A 17,929-nucleotide genomic window follows, 5' to 3' on the forward strand; every position below is an offset into this window, starting at 1 on the left:
GTGACGTCATGGGGTGTTGTTATTGTTGCTGCTCCACACTCATGTGTTTAATCCTTCACATCACATTACACACAGCCAAATGATTTTCTGCTTGCATACAGGTGTATAGAAGCCCATTCCCGCCAATGTGATGAAAAATAAATAAAAATGTAAGTCAATATAATGAGAAACTATCTCAAACTAATAACTTAATAACTCAAAATAATGACTTAGTAACTCAAATGAATGACTTAGTAACTCAAAATAATTAACTCAGTAACTCAAAATAATGAGAAACCTTCTCGAAATAGTAACTTAATAACTCAAAATAATGACATAGTAACTTAAAATAATGACTTATTGCAAAATAATAACATAGTATCTCAAAATAATGACTTAAAATCTCAAAATAATAACATAGTATCTCAAAATAGTAACTTAGTAACTCAAAATGATGACTGAGTAACTCAAAATGAGATACTACTGTACCTCAAAATAAGGACTTAGTAACTCAAAAAAATAACATAGTATCTCAAAATAATCACATAGTATCTCAAAATAGTAAATTAGTAACTCAAAATAATGACATAACTCAAAATAATGACTTAGTAACTCAAAATGAGATACTACCTCAAAATAATGACTTAGTAACTCAAAATAATGACTTAGTATCTCAAAATAATAACTTATTAATTCAAAATGACTTACCTCTTGACTTATTAGTATCTCAGTTTTTTGTAGATAGTTTCTCATTATTTTGAGATACAAAAAAGAGAGTTGTCATTGCTGTGTGGTAAGACATTCATTCACAGTATGTATGAAATGAAGCAATAAACAGTAAATATAGTATAAAATAAAAGATAATGAAAATTTAGACCAAACAATTAACCAGTTATTCGATTAATTCATTAATCGAACACAAAAGGAAAGATGTGACAAAATAAGAAAAATTGCAAGTTGGGAAGAAGTGATGTCTCAAATCTGAACTTTTTTAACTGCATCAGCACCACTCCTGAGACAATGGACAAGGGGAAACTAACAAGAACATCTTAGCACTCCACCCTACACAATAATAACATTATTAATGTGACACTGACGTAAGAAAACATATGGTAACACAATGATGCAGCAAAAGCCATATCCTCTATCAAGTATTAAATGCATGGAAAACAAACACACGCAAACACACACGGATATCGACATACACACTCATACATACAGCAAACAGACGGTAAGATTACTGATATCAAGAAGCAGCCTTAGACTGGATTCCCTATGGCCTGTTCCTATATTAATGTCACATAAAGTAGCTATAAGAAGAGACCATGGATGACTCAAAGTAGACAAGGCGTAAGTTTCTTATATAAGAGAGAAAACACTTTTTTAATCATCTTTAAATCATTTTGGTATTGCCTCTCTGAGGAAATAGCTTCTTGGAAAAGAGTTAGGTCCAGAGGTGGAGATCTTTGGAGGAAGATTCTTTACTGCCTTTTCATACATTTTTCTCTCCTATTGTAGCAATAAGGTAACAGGTGCCCAGTGAAATCAAGACATGAGGACATACATAATGGATGATGAGGTCAGGAAAATCTGAGCATAGACAGATCCTGAGTCACGCTGCATTTTTCAGGCTGATACCAATAGTGTATTTATATCTCAGAATTAAAAAATCTGATGATATGTATTGGCCAATATTCATTTTTCACACTGACTCTTAAGAATTTTTATTATTTAAGAATCCCTTAAATTGAACTAATGGGTATATAGGCTATAATGGGCAGGAGCAGCAACAACAATGAATATTGAAAATTACAATTCCTCGTTATTCATTGGCTGACATACACTGTATGGCAATAATGATATATTTGTGGTAAGCTAATATCAGCATTATCATCCTAGTAGTGTGGCACATGTCAGACTGTGTAGCATTTTTACGTCAACATCAACAGATTTTTAGACTTATAAAGTCAAATCTAGCCTGAATTTTTATGCTGTACACAAAATCGCAAGATGTGTGTTGGCATATAATGTTGATACAGGTCATTTTTCCAACAATACACATATGGTGTGTAAAAAACACTTTCATAAAGTTCCAAATTAGTTTATTTGTGTCTGCTTTGATTTTTAAAGATCAGTTCAGCTGAATGCTCTGCCCCCCCCCCCCCCCCCCCCCCCTCCCCCCCCCCCCCCCCTCAACAATCATGATGTAATAGGCGAGACACCGATGTTTACATTCATAAATCAGCTGCTGCGCCAAATATAAATAGTAGAGCGCTGGCTAAATGTAGCCTCAGTTTCTACCTCGAACACACACCTGCTGTTAGTGTTAGTAGCGATAGTGGAGAGATGACATCCTACATGACTGGGGATTTATTCCACAACACATAGGCCCTGTAGGCCCTTTTAATCTCAGTAAGAGTAAACAGAAGTCAGTTGTTAGGAAGTTTTGGAAATACTCTGATATATTATAAAAGACAACATATGAGTTTTTTATTAGGGATAGAATGAATGTCCTGGACTTATTTCAATTGTTATCCCTGGTGTTTTCACAATCTTCCATCAATCATTTACTAAGATGGAGACAGGTGTTCATTGTCTGATATGAGGGAAAATTAAAAGATAAGCATTAAACATAGATAAGTAAAGCAGAAGAACAAACAATCAATAACATGTAGGAAGCACTCGAGATGAAAGTTAAAGTCAGCGAAACCTTTGAATTAAAGGTTAAACATAAAAAACAAATCCAGACACCATCATTCTGTTCATGAACACTGTCTGGTAGCCACTGTAATAGCCACATAAATAAATAATTGAAACAATGACGGAGGATATTTTGGAATACATTTTATTTGGTACATTTCATATAGTGAACGACATTTAGGTATTCCTCTATAGCCAAAACAGGCTATGATACATCACTTTGATAACAGCTTATCTAAGGCACGGAGGTGTACATTACTATTGTTCTGCTGGAAATGTCTTCTGGGAAAACAAAACAAAAAAACTCAAAGCACAATCAAAAGCCTATTTTCAGCAGTATTTTTATGACAATCAGATCTGTGAACTGATCCATGCAATGTTACAACTGACAGACACTAACACACACACACACACACACACACCACACACACACACACACACACACACACACACAGATATACCCTCACAAGCAAGCACAAACACAAATGAACACATACACCCACACTCACACTCTCAGACACACAATTCAAACTGACATTTTCTGAATGTTAATAATATGTCTCCAGCTCCACCCAACCTGGAAGAGAGAGAGAGAGAGAGAGAGAGAGAGAGAGAGAGAGAGAGAGAGAGAGAGAGAGAGAGAGAGAGAGAGAGAGAGAGAGAGAGAGAGAGACACAGAAGGGAGAGAAAGAGAGAAAGTGTCAGAGACCAAAGTGACAGGCGAGCAGTTTTCATAATATCCTTTTGTATCACTCTATTTGTATTCATCTCAGCGCCTTTGTCTCTGTACATTTCCAAATGAATCCCCTTATAACTCTATGACTCTGATCAGCAGCCCATGACACACAGATTAACAGAAATGATTAACTGTCACGATAAATTGCATTTGTCTCCCCGTGTCTTGGCCCTCATCAGCTGAAACGCTGTGGCAATGAACAGATTTTGAGCCATTGTTGTGTGTCCATATCATGTGTATGATCTCTGGCATATGTCTTATAACTCTTCATCAGCCTCCTGTAATTTCCTTTCTCAACATTTGCTGCTGGTTCTGTGGGTGTCGGACAGGTATCATTTGTTTCCTGGTGAAAGAACTCACTAGTAGGCTTAATACATAAACATTGCTGCCTTATATTTAGTCATTTCACAGAAGGTTGTGGTTGACATATGGTGCACAGGCAGCCTTTGGCCCAAGGATCAGACTGAATTAGATTTCAGCAGTAATCTGTATGTTTGATATCCACCATTGGATGTTTTCTTGTTTATTAGCTGTGATTTTATGCTCCATTTATCAAATGAAATTCTCAAGCAAACTGCCAGACAGCACTGCATTTATATTCTATTTAGTCAGAAAGCAAACCTGGAAGACAATAGTAATCAGTGGAGTGTTGCGGAGGCTGTGGCTTTGCAAGCTGGAGAACTGCATGGAGCGACTTGTGTTCTGCTGAGTCCCTGCTTGTGTGCTACAGTGTTCAGCTGCAATGCTAAGGGTTCGGTATTAAGTCGCTTTCATGGTTACATATATAGGGTTAATAACGACTCTTCTTTCCTTCTTTATAATCTACATTAAATGCCAAAGATCACTTTATAATCTGCCAGGAAACAAACATGCAAATTGCTAAAATTTCTATCACAAAAACAAAAATGAAAGAGATTTAAATGTGACAGCTGGTACCGATGCTGAAAACCTCTGTTTTGAAACTCCATGCTTTCAACATTAAACCAAAATGAAAGCTTACGTCCTTTGTCGCCAATAATTATCCATAATTGCTACCAACATTGTTTTGTGAAATTAGTATCTGTACTTTTCTTTCCTATCTCTATTCAAAACAGTTCAGAGCTGTTTTTATACAATTGTTTGTGCTCATTTGGACTGACAGTGAACTTCTCTATCATGTCACCATCTGGCAAATGCTTTCTAGGATTCTTCAGGTCAGATAAGCAAAGTAAAGCTGGGGTGAGTTTGTCAATCAGCGCTTCCTTAAAGGAGTGGACAATGTCCTCTTTTAGGATATTTGTTTTTAACAAATTCAGGAAGACAGAGAGGCACAGCGGACAGGAGACACAGCAAAGAAGGTCTTGGAGGAAAGTGGCATGTTCGGTTCTCGAGGTAGGAGCCTCAACCACCATCACTTTCCCTTTTTCCCTCCAAGCTTCTTAACAAGATAACGAGGTTTAGACCTTTTAAATCTTGGTTTCTCCTAATAACTACTTACCTCCAGGGCTCCTCCTCAGAATGAATTTACGGATCTCATCATAAATGAAGATGAGAAGACTGTATGGGAAAGCACAGAACCACCATGGGATCCTGAGAAGAGAAGAATAGAAACAGGGATGGGGATGGACAGAGTAGCAGTGAGTCAGAGGCAGAATGGACATTTTTGAATGTGAAGGATAACAAGTTGGTGTTTAAGACTATTGCTGACTTCATTTAAAGTCCTGAGTGACAGGCTAATGGTAGCATATTAGGTCTTTAAGAGGTTATTTTTCGGTTCAGTGGAGATATGCATATGCATGGCGTACTTCATGGGGTACATGCGCAAGGCAATGTCCATTCCTGGGCAGTAGGAGAGGAAGGCAGCCAGAGCAGTCTCAACAAACATGCCGAAGATCAGGATTCGGTTCCTGTTGAACAGAAGAGCACATCAGAGACGGGGCAGAGGCTCAAATTGATAAAAAGTGTTCAGCATACCAGAAAACATCACAAAAATTATAATCACAAATTACTGACTTGAAGATGAATCACCACAAAAGCTAAGCTGCAACTTAAACTTTTAAGAAATGTCTCCCCTGGTGCTTCGTCCCTTTCTCCAACCCTTCATTACATTTAATGTTTTTCTCACTCACTTCATGCCCTGCTGAAAGAGGGAGTTCCTCCTGGTCTTGCAGATAATAAGATCGGCCCACTGGACAACTACGATGCTGGCGAAGAAGGCGGTGTGGCAGGTGAATTCAATAATCTTCCTCTGCTCGTAGGTCTGACAGGTGGAAACACACATTCTAGTTATTCCCTAGTGTGTATGGGTATATTCAAAGGGTGCGCTGGTGTGTATCTGTCCGTGAGACTTACCCACTGCTGCCCATAGCTGTCTTCCAGGTCATTAACATTGCGGTTGTCCCAACTGATACGGATGCCCACCAGGAACGCGGGGAGGAAGCCGTTCTCAGCCAAAATCACAAAGTAGGTGAAGAAACCAGCCAGAGCCTGGATCATACCTGGCAATAAAAATGTGCATAAGTGATCAATGCCAAAACATTGTATACTCTTTTTAGTGTTATATTAGTGATGCATGAAGTGTGTAATTCCCTTATAATTCTCTTGGATAGAACTTTGTTATGAACTATGGCACTAATTACAAGAAGTTATTTTAGTTAGACTTTTGTAAGGTATGGTGAGTTTTTAAGCAGTTGTTGGTTTCTAAAAGGACTGCTCCACATAAATATTAATTTGTTATAAATGTATTATTTGAAACTCTCTTCTATCCACAGTATATGACGAATTGTACGCTAGCTTGCAGAAAAATCTAACATTTTTGCATGCTCAACTGACCCGCTGCGCTCTGATTAAAAGACACACAACACTAGCAATTAACTGTAATCAACGGATTTAAAGTTAACTGATTTAACACTGTCTCCATTTTCTGCACAATTAGTAGCAAAGTGCATTTTCCTTTCCAGGAAACTTCCTCGGAAATTATTAGAAGTGTTACCCACTGGATTTATGTTGTGTTTTCAAGACAATGATCTCAGTGCAGTTTAAACCATTATCAAATTCATTTGGACACCTTAGTAGGAATTACTAGAAACAAAGCTAACTTTGCCAAACAACAACACTAATAATACTGCTGCTCCAATAGGTTTGTATAATTAATTCACACAAATTACACCAATTAAACGGACTTGTATCCTGGGAGCCTTTAGTAGCTCTGGACATTGAGCCCGAATACACCTGGTGTTTATCAATTACTATTTTATTACAACTGCACAGGTGATTATATCCTCTTCCCCTCAACAATGCTGTTGCTCTTTTGTAAGTAAATGGCTGCAGACAGCTGAGGACTGGAATAATAGTTGATAATGAGTTGTAAATTTCATGTTGGCAAATTCATTTTGTCAGAGTGGGCGTAATATTCTCAACATGATGGACATCTTAGTTCAGATCTTAAGTGTTCACATATACCAAACCTCCCTGAATACTGATCAAGAATCGAGACAGTGCTTATTAATCTTCCCATTCAAGACGTTGTTAAATTGAAACCCTGCACCAGGTCAGCGTTTATGTTGATAGACACTTTGACACCACTTTCACTGTAATGAGAATATTGTTTGTATCATTTTATTGGGGCTGTTACTTTGGCAATTTTACTATTCCCCACTGGTGGTTGCTTGTAATGCTGGTGAGTCATATTTTTTAAAGCTACTGCACTCATCGTGTGTCACTCTGGATCAGATCATCAATCAAATGTCCACTTCAGATGCTGAAGGACTTTAAGTTGTAGTGTCAGGACAGTGGTTTTTAAATGTGATTTGATGCAACTCGTAAAAGTTTTGCCCCTGCAGTGCTCATCTTGGAAAAATGATGGTAGTGGATCTGAGTTGCTGGCTGTTTTGAGTGTGTTCATCTTGAAATTGTATGTCATCCAATGAAGCCCTGTCATGTTTTGACCTATTTAACAGCCTATGAAATTGGGCCAGCCTTTGAATTTTCACTATTCCCAAACCATATAAAACCAGAGATAAAAAAGCAAGCATTCAAGTGAGGCTCCAACTGGTGAAACATGACCAAGATTAAGTAGAAAATAGTTGCCCTCTCTACTCTCATTTTGCTGTAAATGTCACAACAATTAGAAGAAAATTGTGGGACTCTCTCCTGACTGTCTGCTCACCTCTGGATCTCTTTTCTTAAACTGTACGTGCCTGAACATTCATAAAGGTAAATCCGCAGTAAGAAATGTGTGATAAACGTCAAAATGTAATATTTTTATGTGTGTGATGTTTATTATCACCATCACTTCTTTACAAAAAGCCCATCAGAGTGATTCAGGTTTAAGAGCTAAAAGACATTATAAGGACAAACCTATTTGTCCATAGGCCATGCTGATGAGGCGTTCATTGACCAGCTTGTCTGTCCTGGGGTTCCTGGGTTGGCGTTTCATGATGTCACTCTCCGCCGTCTCATAAGCCAATGAAATAGCTGGAACCTGCAAAGAACAGGAGGATAGAACAGAATCAGCTGGTTTTATGCACCCTGTACAATAAATGTGAAGGAATTTGTCTTTGATGCATAGGTACAAAGGCATGATGACATTGCCAGTCACAGGGTAGGCTAGACATATCACTATTGATATAATTCAGCATTCAATCACCGGGTGGAGGGAGAAAAGACAGAAAAAGGGCAAGGAGAGAAGAAAAAAAGAAGTGGTGACAGTTATGGAGAGAGAGGTATGGAGGAGAGAAAATAAGAGAGAGGCTGATGGTGAATTTTAAGACAGTCATAAAACAGAAGGGGAAGAAAGGTCTCTGCAATAAAGACCCTATATTGGCTGGTTTTATCAGGTAAGCAACAGAGCGATATGTGTGACTTAAGGCACGAAATCCCTGCGACTTAGGTGGGATATGAGTTTGGGCCTTGGCACTGTGTGAAACTGAACCCATGCTGTGGTATACAGATCTGGTTTGTTTTGATGTGGCACTCCCCTGACCCAAAGCAGCTGAGAAAGACAAGGAGAGGTAAGAGGATGTGTTATTGTTTTGGTTTTTTTTTTTCACCTTACCTTTAGAAATGGTGAGTGTGTGTATGTGTGTGTGTGTGTGTCTGAGTGCAATATCCAAATTTCACTCATGAAGCATTCTTAAGTGTGCCACATCTTGCTTTGATAAACATCTTTTGCAGTCATCCTTTTCCACATTGCAGTTCTTGCTAAAAATAAGCATAGCAGACTCCAAGTGCTGCTTGTCACTGCTAAATCTCAGCAGAGCCCTCCAGCCTGCAGCCCGCAGTTGAACTAAGCTGTTAACAAGCTGTTAACAACCTCACCAGTAGACATGGGAAATTTGTAGTTTTACTTGTGTTACTGTACTTTAAACACTTTTCAGGTACTTTATTGAAAATCTTAAATATTTACATTTTAGGAACCCGCTCTTCAAAGCAGACATCCAGCTGCTCACTCCACCAGCAGTTATTAAATACATGCAGACATGTTACTTTGAAGGGGAGGGTTTTTATATGCAAAACAGGTGCGCAAATTAGGTGCTTTTAAACTTCAGTCATCACATCATAAAAGAAAAATCCAGCCAATAAAGAATGTACTATTCCTGTGATCTGAGACAGTCAAGTAAATATTTGTCAGTATGACAAATCTGTCCTGCTGCTATAAAATCAAAGATGTTCATCTTTGATGTCACCTGAGTAAAATAAGTGGAATTGCTTTATAAGCAATGTGAGCAGACTTCCCCCCTTTATCTCTTACCTGTAGAGACTTAAAGTACTTCTTGGCAGTCGAATATGAGGCCATTATAATACATGAACCTCATAAAAGTTTTGCTCCTGGCTCATCGGGATGTATAAGAACCATTTTCAGTCGCACACTAATGTCTGGTGTCTGACAGCAGGAAAAATTAAAGTTAAAGTAATGAACACAAGTGAACAAGTTCTTTTGAATAAATTAATCCTTTGCTTCCTTTCTTTTGCAATGATGGATTACGCCCCTCAGGCAAGCCGCATGCCAGCAACTCTTTTTGTTGCTGTTAGAAATACAATGGAGAGACTGGCATCTAGAAATGGCAGAGCTGTGAAATGTAAATCTGTATGTGAGCGTCACCCCGTCTTTGTTCTGCTTGAACAAATGGTCGTCGGCAGTGAGCCAAAAGTGAATTTCTCCCGCCGACAGAAAGAACAAATTAAACCAATCGTTTTGTTCTTTTTACCTTCAGGCACTCATTTTTGACACCAGTATTAACACTAGTTTCCTTATTGTCACCTTTAGCTCGCCCGTAGTCATGCAACCTGCGGAATCACTGAAGTTTGCCAACAATTAGCTTTGAGCACCGTGAGGGTCCTGGAATATTACCAAAACATTAAGATACATCTAAAACATTACGTTTTATTTCCATGACCTCTTGTAATGAACATAATTTAATAAAAGAAAAAAGGGGTGAAAATTGCTTTTAAACGTTTTTCAAAAATACATAAAAGCACCTACAATCCAGAGGAAAGGGGAGATGTGTTCAATTATATATATACACATATATACAGGAATTGAGACAATTTTTTTTCCCCCAGTGACTTTGTCAAAACACCAGAGTGAGATAATGCAGGGTTTGAGATAATAAATAAAGGGATTTGAGGGTTCGTTGTCCCCACTGCTCACCATGTCAGTGCCCAGGTCGATACAGAGGATGGTGACCGTTCCCAGTGGAAGAGGAACGTTGGCGATGATGAAGAAGAGGAATGGCGAGATCTCGGGGATGTTGCTGGTCAGTGTGTATGCGATGGACTTCTTCAAGTTGTCAAAGATCAGACGACCTGCAGGGATCAGAAACAAAAGGTCATAAGTAGAGCCGGATGATATGAATAAATTGATAATTACTGTGATGTGAGGAGTTATTGGGTGGGATATTGGTTATCATATTATACTGATAATACAGGCTCCAGGTCAAGGTGAACTTTCCAGACTGAATCTGCCAGCATATCAGCATTAGTCATGTTTTTCCTCAGACCATTTCAGCCACTCTGACATCAGATTAAATACCAGTTTCTTGTGCTCAGTCTAAAGTCAAATCTAAAGTCCGTCAGAGCATTTCTCTTTGAGGAAAAATCCATGTCAATTCACAAATCTTAATAAGATCATTGTAGGTCAAGATTAATGTCTTTCAGGTGTCTGAGCATTTTCCTTTCAAAGCTGTTAATGGCTGTTAAAATGCAACAACAAACAACTAAATGGGCCTGCCTGTTGCTGTAATTTGTATCAGTTAAAAATTTCAAGTGCTCATTGAGTTAAGTCTAAGTAATTCAGATTTAACAAGTCTCAAATTCTCACACTTGTGAACAAGGTCTCACTTGTCTAACTGTATTAAATCATTGACAGTCATTCCAAAATATAACCACTTTTTTTTAATGCTATGATATGATATTAAGTTTATAATTATCATCAGTGTCTGATGCTACATGACATGTTTTTTTCTTCCTCCATCCTTCTATCTATCATGTTCTTTATTTTCTCCTCCATTCTGTCATCCTGGTCTTTCTTTCTCTCTGTCACTCCACCAGCAGCACCACCACCACCACCACACTCACCCTCCTCCACTCCCGTGACGATAGAGGCGAAGTTGTCGTCCAGCAGGATCATGTCAGCCGCCTGCTTGGACACATCAGAGCCGGCGATCCCCATGGCAACGCCAATGTCTGCTTTCTTCAGGGCCGGAGAGTCGTTCACGCCGTCGCCTGTCACAGCCACGATCGCCCCCTGGACCCACGAGGACCAACGAACAAAAAGTGTCAAGAAAAGAAAGATAAGTACGATGATTTAAGCTTTTCTCTCTCCACTTCCCTCTCCTCCACCCTCCCCTTCTGTCTTAATAATGTCTTTTCAAAGCAGCTCTGGGGAGATTAAATGAAAAATGAAATTGAGTTGCAATCATTCAGTCACATGGAGTGAAAGTGAGTGAGTCAGGGTGAATTGTAGCATGACCTCAATATATGGGGGTGTATGCAGATTTATACACACATTTATTTTTGACATTTTTCATAAAAGCTGAGAACACAAATCAAAGCATATATATAAATGATTTGAATTATTAAAATTACACATAAGACATGTAGTTAATCATATACTTTACAGATATACACTTGTATTCAAACATGTACTTGCAAACAGGCCTTCATAGCATGCACAAGCACACACAAACAAAGCCCTGCATTCAGCCATTCAACCACCTGCTTTAACAAATAGCACAAACACACACAAGGAAAAATGTATTCAGCTTTAAATGGTAGGGACAAACACATACACACACACCTGTATTCAACCATACCTCCACACATTCAAGCATTCATCCAGACTTAATCACAAACACACATACTCATACTTACATTCAGCTATATAAACACACACATTCTCTATTCAGCTGCATTGCTCTTGAAAAGGCCGAAACACACACATTCACACATTCTCTCACACACGCACACACGCTCCTGTCCATTGACCTGTCTCTGGCAGCCCTCCACTATGATGAGCTTCTGTTGAGGAGAAGTACGAGCGAACACTATCTCAGTGTGGTTCCTCAGCAGGTCGTCCAGGTACTCCGCACTCATGTCCTTTAAGTCCGAGCCGTGTACCACGCAAGCCTTGGCATCCCTGGGAAACAAACACAGACACGAACACAGTAAGGACTCGCTGATATTGGGGACGATTATGCAAAGGAGCACAATGACATTTTCATGCATTCACCTTGAGGTTGTCTCTCGCTGTCTACCAAACACATTACACTGCCTTGTGCACTTTTTCATGCTTTTCTTTTCCAGCTAACACACACACATCACTGCCCACATACTCATACACACACACACACACAAAAAAAGTTACTCTTGGATGCTTGAGCACACAGCCTAACCCTCCCCTGACACACACACACAGACCTGGGGTTAACTTGGCTCAGAGGGACGTTCAGTCTCTCAGCGATGTCCTCAACCGTCTCGTTGCCCTCGGAGATGATGCCCACACCCTTAGCAATGGCCTTGGCCGTGATTGGGTGGTCCCCGGTTACCATGATCACCTGTCCATACACAAAAGGTCCCGTAAATCACAGAGTATTATCACTTTACATCCCTCTGTATCACATCGGTATGCCATGTGTCACAGCATGTTTGAGGTATGGTACCATATGGACCTCTATGGTCTATAAGTCATCCAGATGTTTTGTATGGTTACACTGGAAAAGAATGGCGCTATTAGGGGTTAGAGGTCCAACTCCAGCAGTTTATTCTACAGAAAAGGAGTTTGGACCAAAAAAAAGCCCTGTATTTGTCTTTGGTTCCTGTAGTATTCAGACTGGATATCTGACCATCTTGAAATATTTGCTCATCCTCATTCAACAGCCCCCCAGTGCATCTGCAACAGGTCAACAGTCAAGAATAACACATAACTGGTTTCAGGCAGCATATTTTCGGTTCTCCTTCAACAAGGTTATACTAGTTTCAGTGTTGAGTTTTAGTGTGACTTGCTTCAAGTCCTGGAGGAGCTTTTCTGATACAATCTTTTATTATAATCTAAATAAAAGAAATCGGAAGAATGAGGGTTTTACTGAAAAGCTCACTTCTCATTTCACCACATAAGTGACAATGGAACATGTTGTATAATGGGTTTCATTCTCAATTTCTCCAAAAGCAGAACAAATCTGTCCACCTCTGCAACGGTATTAAATGTACCATTTTTATTTATTTCACAAGCAAAGAAACTGGAAAGTAGAACAGGTTATTCTTATATATAGATAGTCACGAGGCAATATGTCCATAGTTTAGGTTTATAAATGTATCCAGTATAGTACAAACAATAACTTGGAAATATCTGGTATATCATTTCTGAAAACTTTTATGTGAAGTAATAATGAGTTATATAGGGTACATTCTTGAAATCCCCACTACCACCATACTTTATGTTTGGACAGACACAGGTTTTATAGACGTGCAATAAACATAGAGCTCTATATGATTGCACTAAAGCCAATGGATTGGTGCTGCGTATCAAAGATGAAAAAACAGTCTTTTAAGCCCCCCTTCCCCAAAAAAAGCAATTAAAGCAACGGAGCCATGTGCTCTAGTTTCTTCCTGGGCTCAGTTATGAGGAAACACACCAGATTTCTACAGGTATGTGCAGCAATATGTGTTAAATTGTGTTAGACAATACACTCAGTTTCTGACACTAAACCTATCTGACACACCATTTATATGAAGGATGTTCACACAGCTTGTCACAGCTTGTAAAAGTGTATCATCTGCATAGAATAACACACTAACAATCATGTCAGCTACTTTAAACCCCACTTTAGTTTAAGTAGTTAATTTTAAATGTGAATGATGGAAGAGAGCCCATGAGAGAAATGAAGCTTAGCGAAAGTTCAGTCAGAAGACTCTAAACATACAGGCATAACTGGTAACTTCTGCCTCCTTCAAGCATGCTCATCTATTACCTAGATTTCTATGTCTAGGGCGTTATCTCAATTGTTGCCAGTCACCTGCCAATCTCAGCAACCAATAGCAAATCGCCACACTTCAGCCTTAGCCTATCATCCTGTAGCGGTCCGTTTAAATGTGCCTCTTTCTCTTTGCTTCAGTCCTGTCATTCAGCTGTTCCTGCGCCCCACCACCTCCCCATCTCCGCCATTCTCTACAGGATCTGCAGTCTATTCCCATCTGCCATCTTGTCTTCAGTCTCATTAGCAATCACCATCACCAGTGTCTGGACTTCATGGGGATCTACATATATATGCAGCCGTTCAGAGAGGATTCCTCATGGAGTTCAAGCGCCAAAGACTTTGTCATTACTAAGATTTTGTTCATTACATATTTACAATAAATATCTTTCTATTTACTTGTCTCTCCTGATTGAACTGATGTATATTCAACTGTATCGTAGCTTATCCAGTGCCATTTGCTTCCTTGGTCTTAGCCTCTATTTACCCACTCATACTCTTAATCAAACATGTTGTCAGTTTTGTTGCCTTTTTTAAGCATAAACTCCTCAGCCATTTACTACACTTAAACAATAGTTATACTTTCACTCACTTCTGCCTCACGTTTGTTCTTTAAGCCAATTACAGCGTGTCTTTCACAAATGTGAATGTCGACAGAAGCATGATAAAATACTGTACCTGAAATTAAATGTGCAAAATCCTGTATTTGTAATACTTCCTCTGAATTAGAATGACACATTCCAACTCATTATCCATTTTAATCTCTGTTGGAAGTTGTTTGACCTTCCTTCGGCCTGGGTAATTACTTTCAGACAAAACATTTGCTCTGTGTGTATTTGCATAGCATATAATGAAGAAAAAACTGTAATCATTTCACAAAATGGAACCTTTTACAAAAACTTCATATTGGAATATAATGACTCCATCCTCTATCTTTATCTTTGCTTTTGCTTTGTCTTCACATAAAAAAATACATTTTTGCTGTCCTTAAGATTGAGTGATTGCTGATCCCAAAGCTGTTATCTATATATTTCATTTTCAGAGTTACATTTATTCTTATTTCTGTTACTCATTGTTTCCACAAAAACTGACAATTCTAATTTTAAAGCTCAGATAGAGAGAGTTGACGTCCTTTGAACAAACATCAAAACTGTTCACCTTGCTTCTGTTACTTAGACTGGTCTTCTTTTTAGAGTGTATGCAGTGAATATGTTATCAGCAGCTTCCTGAAGAAAAAAAACACTTCATTTCTACATTGATTATCAGCTATCAAAGCCCCGTGAAGTGATCGGTTCTCGTTTGGACTCCATTTGTGTTTGAAAGAATTTTGACATGCAAATTCCTTCTCTTGAGAGCTTGATAAATGAAGCCCCCAAAAAAAGGCTTTTCAGGAACTACAATGAAGGGTGAATATGTGGAACCAATTACCTTGATGCCAGCGGAGCGGCATTTACCCACTGCATCAGGCACAGCGGCACGCGGTGGATCAATCATGGAGATGAGGCCCAGGAAGCAGAGCTGCTCGGTAGGGAAGTTCATGTCCTCCTCGTCGAAGGTGTATCCTCGAGGGAACTGGGATGGAGGCAGATTAAAGTGGCAGAAGCCTGTGAGAGAAGAGGGAGCAGTGAGGTTATTGTTCATAACTGACTTAAAATAACAACTCATAGTCTACTGAGCTAGTGAGAAAGGAACATTTACCTGACATTTTAAAAAGTGGACCTATTTTTCATGACCCTAAGGATGATTTGAGCCCTAAACATCCTATAAACAATAAGGCTGCTCCAGAGTATTTTGCTGTTGCTACTTTAAGCAACGTAGAACAATGTAAAGTAAAATATGAAACTCAACAAAAGGCTCTGAAAGACACTTTCAAAAAATGCATTGTCCTCTGACTGCAATGATCCTTTACCTTACAGTATGCATACAAATCATTTTTAATTTTAGATGTAGGTTCCAGATCTGAAAGACAAATTGAATCAGCCACTCTTATTAATTCATGATCCACAACCTCTGAAATATGTATCTGGTGAAGCCCTATGGAACAAAGCAAAAATAAAATGCTGCTGATGAAAAACCAGGCTCTGTCTAAATGTGGAGGAACACTTTTTGTCACAAAACACCCAACCCATCATCATCATCATCACCTTAGGTATAACTGAGATTCAATAATTTACATGAATTCAGGTGTTTCACTCCAAAAATGGCATTAGTCCACATTCACTGTTCGAAAAAGAAAGAAAAAAGTGACACCTACTCTAAGAAAATGATGATTGCACATAATTATTACTTGTGGCACTTTTAGAAGATGCTAAGTAACTTTTTTTTCCCCTTGGTTTTCAAAATGATGACATTTGCAAAGTCTGAATGCTCAACACTTAAGAGATATTGAAAGCTGAACTTCAGGTAATTACTTATTTTTTACATAAAATGCAATTTTATAACAAAATGTGTTACAGATGTGCAGATGATATTTAGTTTAGTGCAGCGTTTGACCTGAATTATCTCATGATACATTCAGCAGAACATACTACTTTTCACACCATTTAAAAAACATATCTCTAACATTTTGTGTAACAATGGTCACTTCAGCTTTCAGCTTTGTTACAATGCCAAAAGCATCTTCTTTTTTTTCTACACTGTTATAGGGACATTTGGCAAAACTACTTTTTTTTAACAAGGAGATTTTAAAAAGTATGGGCTGTATCCAACTGTCTCTCCCACACTATCTATTCACAGATAAGCCAGATAATACTTGCAACCAAACATACCGAGCACTCTCTCTCCCAGTCCTCCCAGCTCCATGTAGGCATTTTGGAAAGCATCTTTCCAGCTATCATCAAGTGGATACTCCTGGCCATGGATCATGATGCTGCCGCACCTGTTAAACAGCCATTTATTAATGATATTATTACCAACACTTATAATAACTACCTGAAAAGCAAGTCTGTTAAAAAAATAAAAATAAATAAAAAGTACAGAGTTAACAAAAGGAAAATAATACTGTAATGGCTGATGTCGAAATAAAAAGGCAAGCTGTATTAACTATGACCTTCAGTTGATCATTAAATAAACCATTATAAGTGATATTCTGAATTAATTACACATTAAATATTTATGTTTAAGTAAAAGGTGGATGGAAATTGTTCTGGGACAGTGGCACGCACAAGCTCTCTAACCTTAATAGGTGAATATTATTCCAGTAATGTACCTTAAGATTTTTTTTTTTTTTTTTTTTTTTTTTTAATTTATACTGTTTTTTTTAAACATGGAGCAACACAGGAGAATAAGTTGTTGCCAAGGTAACAACTAACGGAGATCCAAATAAATAACACACCATTAACATGGGTTGGCCAGGTGGCAATATTACCAAAATAAACCACATGGGTCCCATTTGGGCAGCCACAGGCAATTACTCTATCTTTAAAAAGGTTATTTAAAGAAAATTAAGGTGAATTCTCCTCCACTACATCTATGATACAAAAGTCAGGCAGTGCTATTACTGCAACATAAGTATACTGTACATAATAGCACCATTTGAATTGATATTATTTTTGTTCTTATTAAATTAAAGTAAGTGTAAAGCTAAAGCTGGCTGTAGCTGAAATTAGGTCAAAATTATGTGCCTCCACTGGTGAGTTGTACAATTGATCCATTATTGATTAGCCAACCTGTCCAGAATTCTCTCCGGTGCTCCCTTCATGACCAGAATATAACCAGAGGGATTGTCCTCCACTTCATGGATAGAGAGCTTGAAGAAAGGGGAAGAGGTGAAGACAACATGTCAGGATTCAGAACAAAATATATCCAGTTACATTTATTTCAGAACAAGACGCAACATGTAGTTTATTGCAGGTTTTCGTAACGAAAAAGCTCAATACAGAAATGCTCCTCAGTCATATTCAACAAGTCATATGTGTATTCCCTGAGTTGAAGGAGCTTTCATTCATGCTCTCACATGTATTTCTGTTGTGTTATACCTTCCTGCACACAAACACACACACCCACAAACTCACCCAGGTAATTTGTATCTGAGTCACAGCATATCTAATCTCAGGAAACCAGA

At 38.4% G+C, this 17,929-nt stretch overlaps 1 protein-coding gene across 1 annotated transcript; it reads right to left on the reverse strand.

Moving 5' to 3' along the window:
* Positions 1-3,107: 3,107 nt before the first annotated feature.
* Positions 3,108-17,633, reverse strand: atp1a2a (ATPase Na+/K+ transporting subunit alpha 2a). Its single transcript, XM_062429299.1, has 13 exons — positions 17,535-17,633; positions 16,635-16,744; positions 15,295-15,470; positions 12,314-12,450; positions 11,882-12,032; positions 10,973-11,141; positions 10,047-10,201; positions 7,754-7,877; positions 5,747-5,892; positions 5,524-5,654; positions 5,200-5,301; positions 4,893-4,984; positions 3,108-3,256 (listed from the first exon to the last, which is right to left on the reverse strand). Exons 1-13 carry the CDS (start codon positions 17,564-17,566, stop codon positions 3,228-3,230), a joined length of 1,554 nt encoding a protein of 517 aa, XP_062285283.1. The 5' UTR covers positions 17,567-17,633; the 3' UTR covers positions 3,108-3,227.
* Between the last annotated feature and the right edge of the window lie 296 nt (positions 17,634-17,929).

The sequence above is a fragment of the Scomber scombrus genome, chromosome 11, assembly GCF_963691925.1.
Source record: "Scomber scombrus chromosome 11, fScoSco1.1, whole genome shotgun sequence".
Classification (NCBI taxonomy): Eukaryota; Metazoa; Chordata; class Actinopteri; order Scombriformes; family Scombridae; genus Scomber; species Scomber scombrus.